The following is a 25,936-nucleotide window of genomic DNA, read 5'->3' as shown; positions in this document are numbered from 1 at the left end:
CCCCCATCTCCACAGCCTATATAATCCAAGCCCTATCTGGGAAGAGTTAAAGAAGCAGCTGGAACCCCTTTCCATTCAGTCTCTTCGTCCAGATTAATCCTCATTTTGACCTCTAGAAGAATAAGTAATTTTCCCCTCTATACAGTGCTGCGTACTAGTAAGTTAATACCAGGGACTCTGGCTTCTTGAGGAGACTCGTCTTTAACCTTAAGTTCTCTGTGGCAGAGTAGGGCTGTGTCAAAATAGATATATTTCTCCCTCCCAAGTTTCCTACAGCCTAGGTGTGCCACTGTTTTCATAAGATACTGTCCTTACTCTGTTACAGTTTTCTTGGTACCATATAAGCCTCCTTTTAAAGCCAATCTCTTGCCTAAACACCAGAGGAAGCTCCTGCCTCACCTGGGTCATCCTGGAGCATCTGTTCAGCTCTCTCTTGCAGGAGTCCCAGACACCTGCTCCATCCTCTTTTAAAATCAGAGCTTGCAAAACTTTTGTTTCTCAGCACCTACCATAATAATAAACATCTAAATTCTGCTGATTGTACAGTAGTTGACTTAGGGGTACAAAGATCAGGTTAAAAATGACTGCAATGTAGCACTATTTCCAATGTAGCACTATTTCCAATGTAGCACTATTTCCAATACCTATTGGAAAAAGTAGATGACTGCCCAAAAGTAGATGACTGGATCAAGAAGATGTGGTACATATACACAATGGAATATTACTCAGCAATCTAAAAAGATAAACTCATGCTATTCACAGCAGCGAGGATGGAGCTAGAAGGGAATGTCTCTTCCTCTCTGATGCTCTGTCCTAGGGTTCTTGTGTCTGAGCTTTTCAGAGGCAATTCACGGAATCCACTGGCACTTGCCTGGGTTTCCCCTTCTTAAGGGGATACGATACTGGGTATCGTATCACTTAGTTGATTCAGACAGTAGCATAAATCCCAGTGTCTACGATACTGGGTAAAGCTGGGGCAATTGCAGGCCTCATAATCTTTTCAGAGTGTAACAGGCATCTCCATGAAAAGAAGTTTCTGTGTTTCCTGTCCCTGGGAAGGATGTTTTGAGCAGCTGGATGGAGCTGTAGAGCACGGAAGGCAGGAGGCAGAGGAGGGGGACACATGGAGAAGAAGAGCCCCCTTGCTTCTTGGCTTTGGACATGCACCAGGGGCTTGGGAGGTATGGAGGAGACAACTGGGTGAGAGACACATGAGGAGGCTGACACTGGCAGCCATTATTTCATTTGTGCTTTGATTTTGCTCTTTGTGTCCCAAAGACTTGCCTGCTGCCCTTCACCCTCCAGAAGGTGCCTTAGACTTTCAAGCCTCAGCAGCTCCACCTTGAGCCACCCTGTTTGCTGGGCATTTACTTATGAGAGGATGGGTAACTTTGGGTATTTTATTGGGGAACTGTATCCTTTCTCTTCCTTCTTTTTACACAATTGTTCTATTAAAGATCTTTCACACTATGGCCTCCCTAGTGGCACAAGAGGTTAAGTTGCAGGACAATGAAGTAATCCGCAGCCACTGCAGTTTTATCATTGCAGTTTGATCCCCAGGCAGGGAGGTGATGCACATGGCACAGCACCCTCTCCTGTCTTGCCCACTGCTGCTGCTCCCTGCTCTGTCTCTGGTGAATCCTCTCACTCCTGCGTCCCCACCCCTTCACCTCCGGCCTATACCCCAGCTCTTGTATGCACAAATAAATAAATCTTTAAAAAAATAAAATAAAATATTTTTTTAAAATAAAGATCTTTCATATGCTGTGTCTTTATGTGGCACATGGCAGATTCCCTTTAGAATGTACAGGTATGGGGGTGCCAGAGTTCCCACAGGTGGCCCACTAACAAGATGGCTACTGCCTTTCCTTGTGTGATGCTCAGGGTTTTTTCATCTATAGTTTCTTTTCTTTTTTCCTTTTTAGTTGATTCAGACAATAACATAAATCCCAGTCGCTGTTAATCCATTTTGACAGGGGATATAAGTCTGGAGTTGATATTACTAAGGTAAAAAAGCACTTTGCTTTTTAAAATTCTGGAACACTTCATAGCTTCACTTATTTTGTTTACAGTCTAATTAACTTTATACCCTAGTCCTTCTCTTATTCTGGAGTGTGATTCTCTCAAGACCAGATCCTTGTCTTTTGTAAATGGTTGAGGTTCAGGAAATATTAATGGTCTGATGTCTTTCTGCAATCCACTTATTATTTGAGAAAGGATTTTTCAAGAAAATATTTCAAAAATTTTCACAAAATTTATTATATGTGAAAGGATTTTACTCTAGTGGGAAGTGCAGATATGAAATGCAGGATCTCATGCCTGCATCCTGAGGTTAACAAAACTTAAGGACTGATTCCTATAAATGCTTTCATTTTGCAGTAGTTCAGTTTCATTTTTACTTTGGCTCCTCCTCACTTATATAGGCTCTTCCCCCACATACCACACCCATTTTCAGTTGCAGTGAACACAGTCTGCTTCAGCGCACCTCAGGTCCGCAAAGTCATCTCAGCAAAGCCATCCTCTCATCTTGAAAAAGCCAGCTGTGCTCTAGGAGGCATTCAGAGTTCGTCCACACTTTTGTCTTCCAGTGCCTGCTTCACAGCGCTCCTGCAAACAGAATGCCCAAGTCTTTGCATTCTCTGCTGAAAGTGACAAAGAAAGATGCTGCCTCCAGAGATGACAAGGAAGCAGGAGGATCGGGTAACATATGGGTCATAAAATTTGCAACAAAAAAGAAAGAAAGAAAGAAAGGAAAAACAGCAAAAAGAGGGAAGGGGAATGTTTCTTTCTGATGGGACTCCTTAGGGAAGCCACATTTCAGGAGTCTTAGCACGTCATTGTCATTTTCCTTCTCCATAATTTGTCGTGAGGGAATATTGATGCATGAGAGAATTGGGGTGTATTTTACACCAATTATTATATTGCTGTGTATGTACTTACTCATTTCTGGGGCAGGATTTATAAATAGTAAATGGATTACAAGAGGATAAGGGGGATAATGTTCTTTGTGTTTATATTGTTAATCCTCCTGTTTCCCCCACATTCCTGGCAATTTGTACCTTAGCAAGTCACATTATGATGTTAAATCACAGGTCGTTTACAGCCCAGAAGGTTGGCAAACTTGAACTCCAACAATCTTGTTTTAACATACATATACACACATATATGTATGTATGTGTATAATGCATGTATGTAATGTAAATATGTATGCATGTGCATATGTCTATATACACACATACACACATATATACCAACAAAAGTTGCCTGAAACAACTGGGATTTCTGGTATATATATCCTTTGTAATTTGTAAACAGATGTAGGGGTATGAGGATGGGTGGCTGTGGAAGACTGCTCTCAACAGCAAATTCTTTAGCATTTTCAGTTTACAGAAAATTTGATGAGAAAAGAGGAAGAACATAAAGTGTGTTTGTACCTCAGTCTAGCAGAAAAGATACCTTTTACTGAACCTTTATCTTTTGCTTTTTTATATTTATATATATATGTGTGTATATATATAAACACACACACATATATATGTTCTTCTTTCCTATTCCCCTTCCCTGAATTTGATTGTTTTCCCTGAAAAAACAAGGCTCATAAAACTCTGAATCTCATGACTCCCATGATTGTTGGATTGCTAAAGGGTGACATGAACATCTTGCCTTATGTCTCCCCAATAAATGTGACCCTCTTCTTCATCTACTAAAAGCCCCTTCTTTGCTCCTGTATTTCCCTATATCTCTCATGCTCCTTTGTATCAAGCTCCATTTCCTCTTTCTCTTCCCCTTTCTAATGCTGTGTCCCTGCTAGTTCCCTCCACATTTGTTGTTTTTTTTTGTTGTTTCATTTTTACTTTGGCTCCTCCTCACTTATATAGGCTCTTCCCCCACATACCGCACCCATTTTCAGTTGCAGTGAACACAGTCTGCTTCAGCGCACAACAAAAAAAACAACAACAAAAAAAAACAATGTTAATTTTGCAATTATGTTGTAAGTCCAGAGCTTCCGCACCTAAACTATTTGGCCAATCAGAACAGGTACACATTGCAAAAGCTGTTTTGAAATTCTAACAACAAACTAGCTCAACTTTTTGACTCTGTAAATATAAAAATTAAAATCCGGCCTGCAATATGGTTCATTTCCTTGTTCTTCTGGGAGATAATTCCTAATGCTGATTTTTCCAACTAGAAATTTGAAGATTATTGTATTCAGAGCTTATTGTGCTGAATTGTGAGAGGCACAGAAATGTGGAGGGAACTAGCAGGGACACAGCATTAGAAAGGGGAAGAGAAAGAGGAAATGGAGCTTGATACAAAGGAGCATGAGAGATATAGGGAAATACAGGAGCAAAGAAGGGGCTTTTAGTAGATGAAGAAGAGGGTCACATTTATTGGGGAGACATAAGGCAAGATGTTCATGTCACCCTTTAGCAATCCAACAATCATGGGAGTCATGAGATTCAGAGTTTTAAGACACCTTTGCTGCAGTGTAGAACCAGAGAGAACAAAAGGTTGAGCCAAATCCAGATGTCATGGTCTACTGCCTAACCTATTTCAACCCTACATTTCTGCTTCCCTGACTACAATTTAACTAACTCACTCTCCCTGTTACTGTGAGAGATAGTCATGAAGTGAAGAAAATTTGTAATGGTTGAAAGAGTCCACAGGAGCTTGTTTTCTGTGACAAATTTCTCTGATTTTATTTTTGTGTTGAAGTAATGCTGACTTACAACACTGTGTGATTTAGAAATACAGGTTCACACCTATATTTCTAAATACAGGTATGATTCAAAAACAGAACTTGGTCTTCGTTTGAATCAACCTGGAAACTGCTGGGACAGGGCTCCTGAGTGGGGACTTGTGCTGTTCTTTGCACATCATATGAATGAAGTCAGCTGTGCCCGACTGCACTCCATTGCTGCTTGCAAAGCTTTGGACAAGTCAGAGTTTTGGAATTTTGGGGGTAAAGGAGAAGACCAACTAAAATTTGGCAAGCCAAGTAGAATGAGAAATGAGCAAATGTGAACATATGGTCAGGCTTTTTCCTTTTCGTAGTGCTGAAAGATATTCAGTAGTTGAAAGATACTCAAATTATTACCAGTTTTGGGTTACTGAATAAAGCTGCTATAAAAATTCATGTCCAGAGTCTCCCCAGTGGTGCAGTGGTTAAAGACATCGCTGTCAAGTTATCTTCAGCCACTACCACTGCAGCACCAGTTTGATCCCTAGCCAGGGGGCTAACCCACATGGCAAAGCAGACGTTTCCTATCACGCCCCCTGCTCTCCTCAGCAGTGTATTTCAGTCAGTCCACCTGTTCTATTCCCCACTGTGTCTCTGGTGAATCCTCTTACCCCCCACACCTCTGGCCTGTACCCCAGTTCTTGTATGCATAAATAAATAAATCTTTAAAAAAATCATGTCCAGGCTTTTGTATAAACAGAGGTTTTCATTCCCTTGCATAAATAAGATTGGGATAGGGACAGGTTAACTCGGGCATGTGGTACCTTTATGTTCACCTTGCCAAATTACTAACTTGATATAGTTTCCAAAGTGACTATATCATTCTACATTTCCAACAGTGTAGGAGAATTCCTTCCACATCATTTCTTCACCTCCACTTAGCTTGTTATTTTATTTGCCACGCCCATGGCTATAGAGCAGTAGCTCATTATATTTTAATTTGTTTTCCTTTAATGACGTGCTAAGCATGTTTTTAGGTGTGTATTTACCATCCATCTAAAATCAAATCTTTGGTCAGTTTTTAAATTGGGTTGTTTTCTTAATGTTGAATTTTGAGAGTTTTTAGTAAGTTTTAGATACATATTTTCTCCATAGAAGGCTTGTGAATATTTTCACCCATTCTGCCTGTTCTCTTTGTATTTTGATAATTGTTTCTTCTACTTTGCAGATATTTTCCAGTAATCTACTTGCTTTTATTGCTTATTCTTTTGGTGTCATATCTGTGGAGGAAATCATTTGCTCTTCACTACCAGCTGTGCCTTTTCTGTTGATGACTTTTATCAGGAGTAGGAAAGTCTTTCTGTTCCTAGTTTTTGGGAATTGTTATGGAAGAATGTTAAATTTTCACAGGCTTTTTCTACAATTACTGAGATGATCATGCACTCTCTTTAATTCTGTTAATATGATGAATGCCACTGATTTATTTTCAAAGCTTCACTTAGTACTTCTAACCAGATCTCTTCATTCTGGAGGTACATCTGGATTAATTGTATGTTTCTTTTTTACCTTCATTTCTACTCATTTTGTTTCCTGCTCTTTCTTAAATACTTCTTCCAATCACTGGAAGAAGTTTGTAGGGGGAAATAATTCAGTTGCTTGCATCTCTGCCCTCTTGAGACCATGGCCAACATTTATGAAGCAGGAACCTTTTTGAAAGGAGTTGGCAATAAGAAAATTGAGGCACTGATTTTAGAGGATGCTTCTCTGGTAAATTTAAGTTTTCTTTGTAAGGCCTTCATGAGATTAAAATTATGACATTTGTATTCTGTAGGTGAAAGATTTTGCCAAAGCAAGCATCTAACCTCTGCCATCTGTGTTGTACTTCTAACTGCAGTGATTGTACTTTCTGTTCTTTTGGCAGGTAAGTTACTTGTTCCCCAAACCTTATGATGTTATCTATACATTTATATTATCAATAAATATTTTTGAACTCTATTATGTGCCACAGACTGTTTGAAGTGCTTGAGGTATATCAATGAACAAAACACAAAGATCCCTGCTCCCAGGGAACTTACATTCTAGAAGGAAGCTGCAAATACAATAAACAAAGGTAGGGATGGAGAAGGCCATCCTAAATAGAGGGGTGGCAAATAAATCACCTTAAGAGGCTCTTTCAGGAAACTTTTGAAAGAGAGAAAGTCATCATAGACTACCTGGGGAAAGCACTCCAGGCAGAGAGAACAGGTTGACAAAAATCCCTAAGGAGGAGTATCTCTGGGTTTGAAGAATAGCAAAGAGGCCTCAGTTCAATGTGAGAACAAGGAAGAGCCATCAGGGGGGAACCACTGGATTTTAAGAGTTTTGTAAAACACTTAAAGGCTTGAGCATCTACTCGGAGTTCAAGGGGGAAGATGAGGAAGAGGGAAATCATGATGAGACTTTCATTGCAGAATACTCATTCTGACTGCTGTATTGAGAAGAGGTTGTTAGAAGACAGGGTGGAATCAGCAAGACCTTTCAGGGCAATCTTTTTGAAATCTAGGTAAGAGATGATGATAGCTTGGACCTGAGGTTGACAATGGAGTTGGACCAGGGTGGTCAGATCTGGATATTTCGAAAGGTGAGACAACAGTATTCCATATTAGATTCGGTATGAAGTTTTAAGAGGAGAAAATGTTAAAGATAACTCTAAGGATTTTCTCCTGACCCATGGGAAGAATGTAGATACCAGCCCTGATGAAAGAAAGGCTGTGAGTTAAGGTTTTTCATCTATGAAGCTATTTCCTGACATGTCCCATTCAGGTTTGCATTTTATTATTTCACTCAGGTCAAATCCGTGAGTTTTTGACAGGTGCTTATGCAGAATGACAGTGCAAAGAAGTGTCAGAGAACTATATGCTTAACAAATTCCAATGTATATAGAGGCAATAAATGCTTAGCATTTCTTGAAACACTTATTCAGGAAGAAATGATTTATCACTATTACTAAGTCACTGATACATGTATTCTGATTTCATTAGTGATCTTCTAAAACTTTTTATTCCTACAACTCTAGAATATAACCTAAACATTTTAGAAAACTAAATATCCCCTGACCAAGTTTTGTGTTATCATCTAACATCTTTCCTTAGAGGTTTAAATAACTGCAAATGATGTAATATCCAACACATTGTAGATACTGACATTTAAAAATTAACCTGTTATTTTGGAGTCAAAATTATGCTGTGATATGTTACACACCATTATACATTTAAAAACATACATGAGCAAAACCATCCTTATCTTGGAAAATTTTACTTTGTTTTCTTCAAACGGTTGTTTATGTATTATATTTCTACTATAGAATTTTATCACAGTATAATATGTAAGTAATGCTTACCTTTAAATATAAAGGGGAAATAAAAGTTTACTGTGGTGTTCAATATTTCAAATGAAATATCTTTTTACTTACTATACCTTCCAAGGAGCAATGTATGGTTTTTTTTTAAGATGTTAGAGGAGAAGGAGAAGTTATGAAACAAAAATGTCCATTCTTCCTGTAGCCAACACTGTGGCTGGTTTCAGAATGTATAGGGAGGACCAAGATATTTTCATTCATATTTAACAGAAATACATATAAAACAGAAAACTACAGGAAGTCCTACATTGTATTTTTGGTGCCAAAATTATATTTTAAATTTTGTTGTGTTTTGTCTACAGGGACATTTTGTAGCCCCTAAGAAATGTGGCATAGTAACATCTATAACAGATAAGACTTGTCCAGAGGTTGAAGGGCTAATATTAAGGAAGATGTAGAAAAGCAGAATTTGCAAGATGTAGGAACCGTGTACTAGTGTTTACCTTTTGGAGAAATTAGGTTAGAATCATTCATAAAAAGCATTGCTGTAGAATTTGATTTGCTTGAAACAAGTAGTGCCCATGTACCCCTCAGGAAGTGAGGGGCACAGGCTCCCACTTGCAGACTACTGGACTGATAACTATTGTCCTTAGGGTAAGGCACTTACTGATGAGCTGGGAAAATGACAATTGAAGGTACATACTCAGAAGTGACCTGAGGATGCTACATGGAAGCATAGATAAAAAGGATGAGAACATCCATTAACAATTTATTGTTACCTTCCAACTTTTAGCAAGAAAGGAAATGGAGCACTGTGGGTGTGCACCCTGCCCAGAAGGATGGATTGGATTTGGAAGCAAGTGTTTTTATTTTTCGGATGACATAGAAAATTGGACATTCAGCCAGCAATTCTGTATGTCACAAAAAGCCAATCTTGTGCAGATTGAAACCCTGAAGGAAATGGTGAGGATTGTTGGATCCCTAGCTCCTTGGACAGGAAGGCTGCATGGGGTGAAGGCTAAAGGAGAAGGAAGACTCTAGGATTTGGAGTCAAATTTCTGCTGTGATATGTTACACACCATTATACATTTAAAAACATACATGAGCAAAACCATCCTTATTTTGGAAAATTTTACTTTGTTTTCTTCAAACGATTGTTTGAAGTATTTTGTGTGCCTAGCTTGGCACCCTGTGAGATGTTTCAGACCCATTGTTTCATGGAATCCTCAATATAACCCACAAGATTGGATATATACAGAGAAGTATGGTTATCATAGAATTTGTCATCCAAATAGGGTGTTATGGGGACTATGGGTGAGATTCATACTCCACTAGAACAACAATTATTACCTGGGTCTTTGCCAGCCCAGCAGGGGTGGATGGTGACTTTAAGATAATTTTGGATTAGAGACAAGAGAATAAGTTTGGGGGCTGAGAACTAGGGACTATTCTAACCCTAAAGTCTTAACTTCTCCCTGATGCCATGCTGCCATCTAAAAAGAAAAGGCTGTGGGGTCGAGAGTCCAAAGAGTAATAGGAGAGCAACATGTTTTTCACTTTCTATGTTTTTCATAATAGAATTTCCTGAAAAGATACAAAGGCCCTATTGACCACTGGATAGGCCTTAGTAGAGAGTCGCCAAATCACAGCTGGAAGTGGGCAGGCAACGCTGGATACAATATCACGTATGTTTGGGGACTTGACTTTCTACTGTGTGTATGTGTGGGTATGTGTGAGAATTGTCTTTGTGAGAAAGCAAACTTAAGATCATGGAAAACTCACTGCACTAGGAGGGTAAGAGATGCACACCATTTTCATGCCCTTCCATTTATTTGCTGTGGCTTTGAAAAACTTTAGTAATTGTCATTTTCATTGAAATCTTTAATATGAGGATGACTTTGAACATGGTTCTTATACCTTGAGGCAATGATTTAAATGTCTCTGCTGGAATCTTTAAATGTAGAAAGGCTAGATGAGGCATAGCAGGGATTCTAAATTCCTAGAGCCACAAAGAATAGTTGCCATCAATTTCCTAAGCTCACCTTCATTCCCACTGCTGCATCTATCACAAAAAGAAAGTCTTCAGGGAATCTATGGGAATGTTTCCTGAAGTTTTATCAGTGAAAAGAACTAGGGAACAGGTCCTTGAATTGTGACCATTTCAGTGGAGCAGATAAAACATAGGGGCCAAACCACTACCATCAATCACAGCTATGCCATCTGAAGAACTGACTAGTAAAACTAGCAAGCTGACCACAGATCTGAGCCCTGCAGCAGGGGCGGGGGAGGAATGAGGGTCAAAACAAGAAGACTGAAAATAATATTCACTAAAGGCTACTGTGGTAACAGTTCATTTGCTGCAACAGCAAGTCCTCGTTAATTACTTTATCAGCAACTTACCCGGACTTGGTACAGATGCATGATAGATGTGATAGTAACAGACCTTGGCAATGTAAAGGGAACTAAACACAGAAATGGTGCTTTAATAAACTAGAGTTGGAGTTATAATGGAGGAATGAATGTAGATGTTCAACATAAGGATATTTAATGATGCTGTTTTGGGTTTTAGGTTTGTCATCAGAGGAGATGGAGAGTGTGCCTACCTGAATGACAACGGAGTCAGCAGTGGGAGGATCTACACAGATAGGAAATGGATTTGTAGTAAGCCAAATAATCAAACTGACAAGCGTCACATTAGTTGAAACTCTTTGTGAGCCTCTAGTGGGCTCTGAGACCTGGGACGCTGGTCGCGAAGGACCGACCAGACGGGGGACTGCTGTCAGCTACAAGCAGTGATCCCCTATTTTTCTCAGCATGGTTATATGGGAATTGTGAACAAGATTGCAAAACAATCTTGGCTCACACGTCATGTACGTGAGCTCATAAGCACCACCTAGGTGAGCCCTTGGGCTTATCGGACATGCCTGTCTTTGTGGGCCTCTGCTGCTAAGTTACGACCGAGGAGACTTCCAAGGAAGAAGCAAATTCAGGGCGTCCCTCCCAGGCGGTTTTCCGCCCTGGCACAAGCGAGTTTTCTCAGTGTTCCTTCAGCTGTAGATCATCACCTCTCGATCATCCGGAATTTCCCAACTATTTATAAGAAACTGCAGGGCCTCCCTGGTGGCACAGCGGTTGAGCGCTGGGCTGCGAAGCTGCCTGCAGCCGGCCAGCCTGCGAGGGTCCCACATGGCGCGCAGACCTCTCCTGCCGCCCGCTGCTCCCCTCAGCAGTGTATTTCATCAGTCTGCCTGTTCTGTTCCCTGCTCTGACTCTGGTGAATTCTCTCACCCTCCCGTACTTCTGACTGTACCAGTGCTTGTATAAATAAATAAATCTTAAAAAAAAAAAAAAAGAAAGAAACTGCATAGTACTTTGTTATATCACAGTTGCTGAGAAACTGTTTTGTTACTTGCATTGTACTTCATTATTTGGCCTATCAAAACTATTGCCAATAAGCATTAATAAATCTCACTGACAGGCATTGTAATTTGCTGTATATAGTTGCTGAGCCATAGCTTATTTTACCAAAAATATTAACACTATTCATCATACTATGAGTTAGCAACCAATATGCAAACTACCATAAGGTGGTATAATACAGGGATTTGATAGCACCTGAATATAACTTAAGTAGGTATTTTAGTATGAATTGATACTGATATTTTGAAACCAGAATATAATTAATATCTATGAATTCTATCTTTTATGGCCAGATGTAACCCCCCCTATATAAACAGTCTGACATGGTGACCCATAAAAATGACCATGCTAACTGAAGCCATGCAAAATCATTTTAATATTTAATGAGAAAAATTATAGTTGACCTGTGACCTTTGAATACATTCCAAATTCTCTTACTGTCACAAATATGTAGTGAAATTTAAGAGTGCTATTTATATTTTACTGTGTTTTAAAACACCAGAAACAGTTTAATTCTGTGTTTATGTTTTAAATTACAATGTGCTAAATAACTATGATACCTACAAATAACATTATTTTATCCTTTATTAGATTTAAAATTCTTTTATCCAAGTTTAATGGATATTTACTTGAGCACTTTTTTTTTTAAAGATTTATTTATACAAGCACTGGGTACAGTCAGAAGCGCGGGAGGGTGACAGAATTCACCAGAGTCAGAGTGGGGAACAGAACAGGAAGAATGATGAAACACAATGCTGAGAGGAGCAGCGGGCATGGCAGGAGAGATCTGCCTGCCATGTAGGACCCTCGCAGACCAGCGCTCAAACCCTGTGCCACCGAGGAGGCCCTACTTGAGTACTTTTAACATTCAAAATTCAGTCAGCACTGTGTGCACATGCTATTGAGAAACAAAAGGTCTTAAATTTCTATAGCTTCAGCTACACTGTACTGATGAGTCCCAAAAAGGACGAAACAGCACTTTACAATGCGGTTTTTCTTGTCTGCATTTTCATTTCTCATACTTTTTTGGCATATTACTCCATCTTCCTGTAATTATTTGAAATTTTATTATATATGTTTTTAAGGATTTATTGCATTTATTTTATACACATTTTGTTAATTGTATATATTTTATTGTATATAACCAACATATGATATGTTTTTAAAATTTCAGAAATAAATCTTGGTGAGTAGTAAGTAAACTTTTTAATACTCGTAATGCCCTTTGCTTTATAATCCATTTTATCTTGGACTTTGTAAGCGACAGGGACTATGCCAAGTTCACTTCTGCTTCCTGGGAGACCAGCACAGTGTCTCAAAGACTATCTTCAAAACATGCCTGAGGATGTGCCTCCATCACTGTGAGATTCTGCTCTGTTTGCTTAGTTTCTGCTCATTTTCTCACAAAAGAAGCTGCATTTCACAGAAATACAAATAAAAACAAGATTCTCTGTGTGACTTAACTCACAAATAAAATTTAAGTCAACTGTGACACTTATGACCTAGTATTCTTTAATGAAGTTTCCAAATCATCTATCAAAAACATGGATTCCATTTCTTACCAGCTATGACCTTGATAATGTAAACTAAAATCAACAGTTAAAAGGGTTCCCCTCTTCCTGGTCTCAACTAAGGGGTGCAGGTGGGAGCTGTACTGGTCTTGTGAAGAAGCTGCTGCATCAGGGGCAACAAGAATTTGTCTCTGGGCAAATCAGTTAATTTCAAAGAAAGATAGTTTTCAAGGTGTATAGCATTGTTAAAAAGTCCCAGTTTCCAGAAAAGTAGGTTCTAAATGGATGGGGTAAATTTTAACAAACCTCCTTTTTTATTTTCTGTCTTTTTTTTTTGTGGGACCCTCGCCGGCAGCCGGGGAGCAAATCCGCGTGCAGAAGCTGCGGGCAGCCTCGCAGCCTAGCGATCAGGCGCTGTGCCACCAGGGGAGGCCCCTCCTTTTTTTCTTTAATGCAATGATAAATACACTTTCTCTGTAAAAATTCTTGAAAATGTAAATTATCTTACTTATAGACTGTATAAAATTCCAATTGTGAGACTCAGAATTTGGGCAGTTTTCCCAGTTCTATCTGGAAACTGTTCCCAGCTTCCAGGCCTCAGTCTTGATTCTTTAATCAGTTCATCTAATTTTTGTCTGGCTCAATTATATAAGTCAACAATAAAGTATATACCCTTTCAAGCACAGTTTCTTCATATGAAAAATGAGTATAATAATATTAGTTTCACTGACTAGTCCTAAGATTCCAATGAGATCACACATGAAAATCTCTTGTCTGTAGACCTGATTCATAGTAAATGTTTCCCAAACTATTGTTTTTGTATTATTGCTCTCTGGTAAAAAGTTAAAGTTCAGCAATAGTTCTGCTACCTGTGTGGACTGTCCACTTTATATATTTATTCATTCACTCTCCTTTATTTATTTTTTAAAGATTTTACTTATTTTTGCATAGAAGAATTGGAGTATAGGCCAGAGGTGCAGGGGGTGGTGAGAGGATTCACCAGAGACAGAGTGGGGAACAGAACAGGCAGATTGACTGAAATACACTGCTGAGGGGAGCAGCGGGCAAGACAGGAGAGGTCTACTGTACCATATATGGGTAAGTTCCCTGGCCAGGGATAGAACTCAGGCTGAGGTGGTGATAGCACTGAGACTTAAACTGTAGGCCACCAGGGAATCCAGTTAATGCTGACTAAATGAATTAATCTGTTCGAATATAGTTTTCTGTTTTGTATTTCTAGAAAGTGGCATTTATTCTTAATAGTGTGTGGCCAGTTTGCTTAAAAACATGTGTAGTCCATCTGTATTGTGAATAGATTTAATAGTCTTCTCAGTTTACTTTGAGTCCAGCAAAGTTTAACACAAACATAAACACTCCCCCAAAAACCTGAAAATATTTAAGATAAAAAGTTTCTACTCAGTAACCAACAATGAGATACAAGCACATGTGGAGCCCTCATTTACTTTACTATTGTTCTCATTATGAAATAAACTGGAAATAGACTTTGATGTTTGTTTAGTTGAAATCAATGTATAATGTTCATTATTTTTTAATGTAATGTGTGAAATGGGTAGACTTTTGGTACTTTTCAATGGGAATCACATGCAGGATATTTCATTTTCAAATTGAGTATTTTTACTATTCCAGTCGAAAAGAAAATGAAATTTTCATATGTCTCAGAATACAAGGTAAGAGAGCACTGAGACATTTTGAGCAGAGATAAGAGCAAGACAGAGAAAGACACAAATTAATATAATGGAATAGGAAAGAAATGAAGACCAAAAAAAGAATTTAGATTAGATTTATTGCAGCAGGAATTCAGATGGAAAATGTGGGTGTGATCACAAGTGTGCAATTTGCAGTTATGACAAACTAGGGCAGCCAGATCTGTTACTGACCTTTATCTAGAAATACCAGAAGAATTTTAAGAATTTTAAGATGCTGGAGAATTTTAAGATGTTAAGATGGCTGGAGGGGAGTGTGGGGTGAGAATGGGAGGGAAGGGAAGGAGAGTAGATACTAAGGGACTCCAGGACTGAAGCTGCAACACTGCGGAAGGGTATCTCACATCTGCTCCCTACCACACCTAAAAGAAGGCTCCACTGGCATTTACCGACCACAATCTGAAATAAAAGGCAGCCCACTAGAGTATTTCCTTTCCCTGATTAATGGCTTCTCACCAACAATACCAGGTGAGTCCTACAGCACCAGCTTTGGAATCTGTTGGGATCCTTAACTATTAGCAGCCAAGGAAAGCACTGCCTCTGCCCAACGTGAGATGCCTTCTAGACCTGACAGCTGGCCAGGAGCACAAGCTGGGCTGAGAGCCCAGAATTAGTGTGCCTTCCCAGAATCCAGGAAGCTGCCTTTATCTCTGTGGCTGAAGAGTCCCTACCTCCACCCACAGGCTGAGCAGTCTGGGGCAGCTGTTTCGGCCCCAAAACAGCACCACAGAAACTAGGGGAGTTCCAGTGGCATCAGATAAACCAATAGTTAGGTCAAAGTAATTTTCAGTTTCTAAAAATTAGAGCTTTGTTGGAAACATAGCTCACCAAAGTAGGATGAAAACACATTCTAGGTCTAAATAGGACAACTCCCTCCTGAAATAGTCTAATAAAATATCAAAACTAAAGAAATCACCTATCATATCAAGAATCAGGGAAACAACTTGATAAAAAACACTTTCAGGTAATTTAGAATGGTGGAAAGTAGCCCAACTCAATAAAAAGACCTACAAAAAGCATACACAGTTAACCTCAGATTTAATGGTAAAAGATTAAATGATTTATCGGCAATCATTTAGGAAACAGTAATTATATCCTCTAATGTCATAGTGGAAGTCCTAGGCAGTGCATTAAGACAAAAAACAAGTTGGACTATGGATTAGAAAGGAAATAAAAGTTATTTTATTTCCCCTATTTTCAGACTGTCTATGTAGAAGATCCCAAAAATACAAACAAAACCTTCTAGAGCTAATAAGTGAGTTCAGGAAGATCACAAGATATATACTTTTAACACATAAAATATAATCACATTTCTCCATACCAATACTTAACATATAGAAAGAGAAATACTCATGTATAAAATTTAAACATTCAGTATATAGATGCTGAAATTTTAAAATGCTGGTAAAATAATGAAGTTAAATTTTGATAAATGAAGATACTGTGTACATGGATTTGAGGACTGAACATTATAAAAATATCAGTTCTACACGTAAATGATTTTTTCCGAATGTGATTTAATGACTAAATACAGTTTTTATCAAAATCCAACTAGGACTTTTGTAAGCATAGGCTACAAACTTATTCAGAATTAAAGAGGGAAGGTACAGGCCCTAGAGTAGCAAAAATAATCTTAAAAAAGTAAAATTAAGTGGGAGGAATCACTCTATATGATTTAAAACTCATTATATTGCTAAAATCATTAAAACAATATTGACAGGGCCTCCCTGGTGGCGCAGCGGTTGAGCGCTGGGTTGCTAAGCTGCCCGCAGCCTTTGCAGCACCGGTTTGATCCCCGGCTGCTCCCCGGCCACTTGAGGAGGGTCCTGCATGGCGTGCAGACCTCTCCTGCCTCCTGCTGCTCCCCTCAACAGTGTACTTCCGTCCTTCTGCCTGCTCTGCTCCCCGCTCTGGCTCTGGCTCTGTTGAATTCTCTCACCCTCCCGCGCTTCTGACTGTACCCAGTGCATGTATAAACAAACAAACAAAACAAAACAAATAAATAAATAAATAAATAAAAACATGCCTCTAAAAAATATATATATAAAAAAAATACAATATTGACAGAATGTTGGCTACATACATTAACATAAATAGACCCACTCAAATATGACAGACTGAATATTCACAAAGGTATAAAATCAATTCAATAAATGTAACTGAGGCACTTGGATTTTCAATGGTTAAAAAAAAAAATGAACCTTGAGCTAAATCTTCCATCTTAAATAACACAAAACGGATCATAGGCTTAAAGCTAAAACATAAAATTAGAAAAGCATGTCTGACAAAGAACAAGTATCTAGAATATAAAAAGAACTCTCCAAATCCAACAATAAAACGTCCAATTAGAAAATGGGATCAAACACTTTTAAAAATACTTTTTTTTTTTTTTTAAAGATTTATTTATTTATTTATACAAGCACTGGGTACAGTCAGAAGTGCAGGAGGGTGAGAGAATTCACCAGAGCCAGAACAAGGAACAGAACAGGCAGAATGACGAAGTACACTGGTGAGAAGAGCAGCGGGAGGCAGGAGAGGTCTGCACGCCATGTGGACCCTCGCCCATGGCAGGGGATCGAACCGACGCTGCAGAGGCTGAGGGCAGCTTCGCAACCCAGCGCTCAACTGCTGCACCACCAGGGAGGCCCAAAAATACTTCTTTTTAAGAGAAGTTCTAGGTTGACAAAATGAGAGGAAGATACAAGAATATTCCATATTCCATCCCTCAACCCCATGCAAACATAGCTTCCCCCATTATCAACAGCACTCAGATTTGTACATTTTTCATCAAGGGTGAGCAAATATTGACCCACAATAAACAGCCAAAGTCCATAGTTTACCTGAGGTGCATTCTTTTGGTGGTGTGCATTCTATGGTTGCACAAGGATATAATGACATGTATCCATAATTATAATGTCATATAGAGTATTTTAACTGTTCTAAAAATGCTCTTTGCTCTGCCAATTTCACTCTGGCCCCTTGGTCTTTTTATTATTTGATCTTTTAATTTGTTTATTGTCTCCATAATTCTGCTTTTTCCAGAATGTCATTTAATTGGAATCATCTTTTTATTGTCTCCATTATTTTGCATTTTCCAAAATCTCGTGTAGTTGATAATCATACAGCCTTTCTATATTATATTGATTTCTTTTAGCCACCACATTTAAAAAACTGTTTTATTTAGTTATTTTCTTACATCTTTGTTACTTTTTGGATAATGCTGGAATTTTCCCTCTGGTGTATCCCACCACCACAGCACCCGTGCTCCATCACCACAGTTTCTTGCAGCAACCACTATTATCTCCTTCACTTCTTTGAACCTGGCTGCTTTAAATAATTTCATATAAGTGGAATCATGCAAAATCTGTTTTTCTGTGATTTACTTCAATTCACATAATGCCCTCAACATTCACTATGCTGTCACACATAGCAGGATTTCTCTTTTTCACAGCTAAATAATATTCTATTATATGTATATACAACACTCTAAACCTATGCTCATACAAACTTCTCTGTTTTTAGTAGCTCCCAGGAGTTTAGAGTTTGATAGTCCTCATCAGGATTTGGATATGGTTCAACACATCAGTTCTCTGAGACAGGTAAGTTAGACATCAGACCCTTTGGTAGCAACCAGAAAGTGATGTAATCTAACTCCTACTAATGAGAAGTTGGGAAAGGGCTTTCTTTCCTTTTCACTGTACACTGAGTTGGAGGGAGGAACTGTGAAAAGTATCTTCTTGCTCATTTAAAAGTGCTGCTTTGCTCTTGATAGTCCCCAGGGGGACTGTACTCAACAGATGAGTACAGGGTTAGTCCCATCTGTTCTTCAAGAGAGTCAAATTAGAAGCCAGTCCCTCAGGTAGCACCTGGAAAAGTTGTGAAGCTCAATGTTTCACATTTAGAATCTTAGGTCCTCAGGGAGAATCTGGGATCTCGGTATCTCCTCCTGATTACATGGCACGGTGCAGGGGATGGAGTGTATGGTGAAAGAGTGTAGGCAGCTTTTCCTACCAGTTTTGATGTTGTAGTTTCACAGTCAACAGGAGCCTGTCAAAGGGAAATTAATTCACTTGTTGAATTGGTGCATCTGAGAAGGAGGAATTCACCACCTTCAATTCTGCCATCACGTTGTGAGTCTGATGGTTTTTCTTAAAACAAAACATGAAGTTTTATTTGTAATAACCCAGACTTGTATAGAACCAGATGTCCTGCAATAGGTGAATGATTTAGAAACTGTTATGACCACACAATAGAATATTACTCAAGAATGAAAAAGAATGGACTGATAACAACATGCAACAATTTTGTTGAATCTCAAGAAAATTTTGTTAAGTTAAAAAAAAAAATCACAAAAGGTTACATACTTTATGATTTCATTTATATATCAGTCTTGAAATCACAAAATTATAGATATGGAGAACACTCACAAGGGAAAGGGGAGTGTGTTGTGTGGTAATGGAACGGTTCTGTATCCTAAATATGTGAGTCTCACTGTCTTAGTATGATGTCATATTGTAGTTTTTCAGGTGATACCAGGGGAAATTAAGTGCACATAGGATGTTTATATAATCTCTTATAACTGCATATGAATCTATAATGACCTGAAATAAGGTTTAATTTTTAAAAATAAAAGCTGTAACAGATGAAGCAGAAGCAATCCTATCCCTTTCATCATCAGAGCATCAGTACCTGCTATATAATTTGCAGGCTCAGGTGCAAAATAAAAATGTGGAGTGTTTTGTTTAAAATTATTAATAATTTTAAGACAATGATGGTAGGGTATTCAACCAAGTCCAGTGCCCTTTGGAGTGTGAAGAACTGAGCTATTGAACAGATGCCCTGGCCTACAGATGGCCTGGCCTGCAGCTGGTCTTGCAACTAGAATGATTTGTTCACCCAGTCACAAGTCATAAGCATGGTATGCTTATGCTTAGTGTCTGTTTCCAAAGATAGTATTCTCTGCTGATGTCAGGGCATGGGAGAAAAATCCCTTACCACTCTCGGTTCTTTTTAAATTAGAGAAGCAAACAAACTAACATTAGACAGATGAGTAGGAGAAAAAGTCCACATATCATAACATATGCACGAAGAATTTACATTGAGCAAGTGGGACAAACTGGGGGTTTACATTCTAGTATCAGGAATAAGAACTGGGGCACTGAGGAGAGAGGAGAAGGTCTCACATGAAAATAAAGTGATTTCCCAAGGAAAAAAACTTGCCTCGAGATATTTCCCCTGCTTTAAGGTAGGTTTCTCTGATTAATCTCTGTTCTTCAAGATAATGGCAATAGTTTCTCCCCAGGCCCATGTTCCACATGCCAAGATGGCACATGATGTCCAGCCTGATCTGGACATCTCGGGAAAAGCTTGTCTGAACATTTTGTGGAGGGTTGGGGGTCAAATCCTACGGAACCATTCAACAATAGTTACTTTGTTTTTAAGGATTTACTCACTTCCTTTAGATCCTTATGAAAATGCCCTAGGATGAAACACACCCTTTCTCCTACTTTTGAAAAAACTCTGATGTTTAGAAGCATGAAACCCCACACTGCTCTACACTGGGGGAACATGACTTTTCTAGAGATAAAGCTTTATCAGGAAGATTTCAGATACTAACGCTCACAGTATTTCCTTAAGAGGTTCGAGTTATTAGGGACTGAATATTAAGTATATTGGCAGCTGAAATGTTTTTTCACAGCTTCATCAAAATCAAAGATTTCATACTTGACAAGAAATGTATAATAGTTCTTTTATTCAAATAAATCTCCAATGTGAGAGAGCTTAACTATCATGTGATCATTTGTGCAATACTAAATTACCACAAATTGGTAGTTAAAAACAATTTTGGGGGCTTCTCTGGTGGTGCAGGCAGTTGAGTGCAACACTGTGAAGCTGTCCACAGGCTCTGCAGTGCAGGTTCAAATCTGGCCAGCCACAAAGATACCCACATGGCGTGGCACACCTCTGCTGTCTCACCCGCTGCTCCCCTCAGCAGTATCTCAGTCAGTCTGCCTGTTCTGTTCCCTGCTCTGTCTCCAGTGAATCCTCTCACCCCAGCACCTCTGGCTTGTACTGTAGCTCTTGTATGCATAAATAAATAAATCTTAAAAAAAAACTACTTTGGTCTCCTAGTTTCACAGGTGATAATTGAGGTCTTATTGAGTAACCTGTGACACTGCTGTTTTCCACTGACAAGAAACGATAAGAACTGGGTTCACCCAGATAATCCAAGATAATGTCTTAAGGCCCTTTCCCATCCCACTCCACTGCCATGTAAGGTCACATGTTTACAAACTTGGGGGATCAGGCCATGGCATCAGTTTGGGGTTGGAACATTATTCTTTGATTATTATTCCAGAATAATGTCTGCTGTAAGTCAACCAGCCATCAGGCTACAGGAATTGTATTTGGTTGGGACTTACTTTGCTCTAAAACCATGTTCTTTCAAGTTGATAGTGTACACTGTCTTCTAAATTCCTCTTGCACTGAAGACACCAGCAACCTGTCAAAAGTAGAAAAAGTCAAGGGAAGTAGGACACAGGTGAACTAGTAGTTTCTCTGTTTCTTGTAACTTTTTATCAGCTGTTCAGTATAATTTCCGATATCATTTTTTATGTAAGTCAGTTGAGATAGTTACTTCTATTGAGCAGTAACAAGTACCTTGAATGAATCTTTTCTTTTACCTTTACATCCAGTAGATTAGTCACAAATTTCTGTCTCCTAAATATAGGTCTAAATTAAAAAAAAAAATTTGGAAAGAAAAAAATTATTTCCTAGTGAAATCAGAATAAGCCTCAACCTATGTACTCTTGACTCTCACACCTGACATTATAGAGACCACGGAAATTCATGTCACCACATCTTACATGTCCTATCAGTTCTTAGAAATCAGGTTGTGTAAGTAAGTAAACAGGATGGTAAAGCTTAGAAATTAGGAAATTCAAATAGTTTAATAAGGCGATCTGGGCCTCTCTGGTGGCACAGGGGTTAAAAACAGTGCTATCAAGCTATCGCTAGTGAAGGGTTTGACGGTAAAGAAAAGAAGAGCCAGACCAAATTTCTGACAGGCAAAAAGTTTATTGCGCTCCCAGGGGAGGTTCACCAACCCCCACGGAGGGCAAAGAAGTTCTGTCCTTGGGGGGATGAGGGTAAGCTTTTATCAGGCAGGGTCTGGCCTTGGCAGGAAGTGGAGAACGTGGAGTCCAAGTTGCTTTTCAAAGAAGTCATTTTTCTCTTGGAACTGGTTGTTCTTTCATTACTGCGTATCAGGCCCTGCTCTAGCCAGTCTCCAGGATGCAGGTGGCAGCAGTTTCAAGTTCCCCTCTTCTGCCCCAACCTGGCCCCAGGCTTGGCCTTACAGCTAGCCACCGCAGTGCGAACAAGTTATATCCGGTGGAACAGGGAGCAACCAACATGGCACAGCAGACCTTCGCTGTGGCGCCCGCTGCTCCCCTCTGCAGCATATTTCAGTAGATCTGCCTGTTCTGATCCCCACTCTCCACTCTCTCTGGTGAATCCTCTCACCTCTTGCACCTCTGGTCTACAAGCCAGTTTTTGTATGCATAAATAAATAAATCTTAAAAAAATAAGTAGATCTTATGTTCACTGGAAAGTTATTTTCTCACATTTCTCCTTTCTTATGTTGTGCTAAAGACACCTAAAAGTTCAACTGATTTTCTAACTATTCAATATATTCTCTTCTCTCTGAGTATCTGAATGAATTCCCTTCAACTAGAAAACTTTCCCCTCCATCTCCAATGCCTGCATGGAGTAACTCCTACTCAATTCTTGTGGTTGTCAATTTAGTTCATATTTCCTTAGGAAGACTTTCCCAAGGATAGGTATCCTCACTAGGTGCTTTCATAATATCTGATGATACTATTGTTCACAGTCTGACAATGAAACATATACACCCACTTATTTTCCTATCAAGTTTCCCAAGAGAAGTGATTGTGTCTTGCTCATCATTGCACCTCAGTGCCCACCTGTGGTGTTGTTTCGAAAATACATATTAAGTGGTAAATGAATGATTCACATCTTTGTGGCTTCTTGTACTTATTTCAGTTGTATTTCTCATAGAGAGTAGCTATTAATGTCATGTGGAAACCTAGAGATTTTTATAAGACTAACCTACCAGTGCTTTGTGAGTCATCATTTGACATTTTTATATGTAGATGAGTAATTACGCATAGCCTGTATTACTAACTAAAAATATAGAGAAATTACTTAGTCCCTTACCCAAGGAATTCTTCTTAAAATGAAACTATCAGCCTCATGAGCTAGTTGCACTAATTAAATGAGAATACATATTACAATCTTTAAGCAATGTTTCCCAGTACCTCTGTGTTTTCAGGGGCCTTTTCTCCATCATCTGATCATAAATTTGTGGCCTTAGGTCCTTTTCTGTACCAGCACTTGTGCAATGTGCAACCCACATGGGAAGAAGAAAGAAATGGGGGTGAGTAAAAGCAAAGCATGTGCCCTGCTCCCTTGCAGCCATTGCTGTACTCAATAGAGAGGAGAGGTCCTCCTGCAGGGTTTTGGCTATTGTGTGTTTGCAGAGTTGCCACTGCCATTGTGAAATTGCCCAAAACTTGGGGCACATCAGAATGAATAGGGATGGGAAAAAACTGTTTTTCCCCCCCTACATTCTGCTTCTCTGTGCTAAGCATTCCCATTCCTGCTCTTTAGAACAGAGCTGGAGAGCTTCCCTGGAGCTGTCCAGATCTGCGACCTGATGGATGCTCAGCTCCAGGTTTCTGGATTCAACACACTAATAATGGAGAGGAATAAAAGGTACATTCAATGGTGGTTTGCTAGTACCTTGAATTTGGGTGTTGCGTCAAGCAGCACCACACTGATAAAAAATTGGGAGTCGTGGGGCAGGCTACATAATGCAGGGTGTTCTGAAGAGCAAGATTCTGGCCTTTTTATTGATATACAGCATAAGGGAGAGGAGAAAAAGGAAAGGGGAAGGAGATTAAAGAGAGGGAAAAAATGTAGAAAATCAGGGTTTGTGAGTCTGCCCTCCAGGCACTTCCTATCTGCTTTATGACTGGTGTTGTTATTGAGATCAAGCCCTAGTTCCCCAGCCTTGGTTTTAATCTTATTACCTAGGCATTCCATTGATCAGCTTCTGGGGTCCTTTGATCCTTTGACCATTTCCATTGCTCAGCTGGGGTCCTTTGTTATATATTGTTCCTCAGCCCCTGTCAAACCTCTTGATTTGTAAATCAGGAGTAGTGTTATGCATAGGTCATCAGCCCCTCAGGAGTTCCTGGTCAAACTGAACAGGTCATTTTGACCTTGCTTAGGATTTAGAGCTGTAGATAACAAAATGGTGGCCAAACAGGCTGCATAGGAGTAGCAGACCCACAGGGTGTTCTTTATAGAAGCACTGATACTGAATGGTTCTCAGAGACCCCAAGTCACTGCTGTATGCATTCTGTCTAGGACTATAGTTGCCTGGTATGTAACTCCACCACATGGAAACAGAACCACCTTTTATTGGGTGTTCATTGAACATTTTCTAATTCATAGGCACTGACCTAGATACAAGTATTAGATCTAATCTTAACTAATATATCAAACACATCAAGACTTAAGTAAGCAAGGAGTTTGTCCGTCACAGGTTTTTTTTTTTTTAATCATCTTTCCTTTTTGCCCTAGTCTGTTTTGCCATTGGGTCTTGCTTTTTCAATTCAACTTCCATGACTCATTTTGAGGTCTCTTGCTGGTATCAGATAACACAGCTTAGACCAAGATCCCCACACCTTAGACCAAGATCTCCCAAAATGCCTTCATTTTATTTTTTATTAAAGATTTATTTTATTTATTTATGCATATAAGAAGAGCTGGGGTGCAGGCCAGAGGTGTGCAGGCCAGAGGTGAGGCAGGGTTGGTGTGTGTGAGAGGATTCACCAGAGACAGAGTGGGGAGCAGAACAGGCAGATTGACTGAAATACACTGCTGAGGGGAGCAACGGGCTGAGGGAGATGAAAAAGGTCTGCTGTGCCATGTGGGTTAGCCCACTGTCTGGGAATCGAACTGGTGCTGCAGTGGCTGTGGATGGCTTCATAGTGCTGAGACTTAATTCCTTGAGCCATCAGGGGAGCCCTGCCTTCATTTTCATTGCCAGACACCAGGGAGGCCCCTAGGCTATGTACACTTCCACCTGTGTAACTGTAAATGTGTAGCTTCCCATAAACTCATCAGGCTTGGTCATTCACTAAAATGACTTATAGAACTCGAGTTCTATATATCATGTAGATATTATTGTTTTATGACAATAAAAGGCTTAGTGGAAGAGGCATATAAAGTTGGGGTGGGAAACTCAAAACAGAACTCAGCATCCTCACCTGAAAACTCAGGTATTCTCTCTTATATTTCTAGCAATAGTTGGGGCCGGAGGTTTAATCACATTAGTGTTTATTTTAAGGGAGAGATAGAAGGCTACTTTGTGGGTTGTGTGTTCGAGATCAATTTTAATCTGTTAATAATTAAACTTTAGAGACAAAATTATAAATTCATAAAATGACAGGTCAATTGTCTCTAATGAAAAGGGGAGAAATTAAATGTAAGAAACATTTCAATGGTTAATGTTTCTAATAATTGGATGCATGTATTTAATGTAAAAAATTTTTTCAATAAATTTTCCAGGTTATCTGTCCTCAAAACAGCATTCAAATAAAGCTGTCCTGAATCTAGTCTTGTGTCTCTCTGTAATTATAATTTTGATAATCACAATTTGTGGATTACTCACTGTTTTGTTAGGTGCCGCGGACCAGCACAGCAGTAGACGATGAGGCCGTCTCAGGGTTGAGAGACTGCGCATGGGTGGTCAGGGATTCGGGCAAAGAAATGACAAACAGACACACTTCAAGAGTGAAAATCTGAGTGTAATTTTATTTGAGTTGGTGACCAGTAATATATGAACTTTTCTAAAAGCATAGGAATGGCGAACATCAGTGAAGAAATCAGCTTGCTTATAGGTTTAGCTTATCATTGACAGGGCAGTGATTTACATCTGGACCCAGGCGCATTCCTAAGTAGTTAGGCTATTAATTTTTCTACAAGTTTTATATGATTACTTTTTGTTTTACTACTCACTATTACTATTAATTAACACAGGTGAATTTTACTTTTCACAATGTAATATTTTTATTATTTAGATTAATACTAACAAGGCTAAGTATACAACAGAGAAATTATTAAGCTAGCAGTTCTATTAATACACAGAGTTTAGTAACGTTTCATTTGAATC

General features: G+C 39.1%; 1 protein-coding gene across 1 annotated transcript in view; it reads left to right on the top strand.

Moving 5' to 3' along the window:
- LOC119247726 (C-type lectin domain family 2 member D-like) overlaps positions 1-13,277 on the top strand; it is a 33,243-nt gene extending 19,966 nt beyond the window's left edge. Inside the window, exons 2-6 of the mRNA XM_037514370.2 lie at positions 2,589-2,700; positions 6,513-6,602; positions 8,812-8,981; positions 9,597-9,703; positions 10,588-13,277. Coding sequence (XP_037370267.1) covers positions 2,589-2,700; positions 6,513-6,602; positions 8,812-8,981; positions 9,597-9,703; positions 10,588-10,720 — 612 coding nt within the window. The 3' untranslated portion in view covers positions 10,721-13,277. The remainder of the gene's footprint in view (positions 1-2,588; positions 2,701-6,512; positions 6,603-8,811; positions 8,982-9,596; positions 9,704-10,587) is intronic.
- The last annotated feature ends 12,659 nt before the right edge of the window (positions 13,278-25,936 follow it).

This window comes from Talpa occidentalis, unplaced genomic scaffold (genome assembly GCF_014898055.3).
Source record: "Talpa occidentalis isolate TD23 unplaced genomic scaffold, MPIMG_talOcc4v2.1 talOcc4.16, whole genome shotgun sequence".
Lineage (NCBI taxonomy): Eukaryota > Metazoa > Chordata > Mammalia > Eulipotyphla > Talpidae > Talpa > Talpa occidentalis.
Note: the sequence above shows the minus strand (reverse complement) of the source record. Positions and strands in the feature narration are given on the sequence as shown.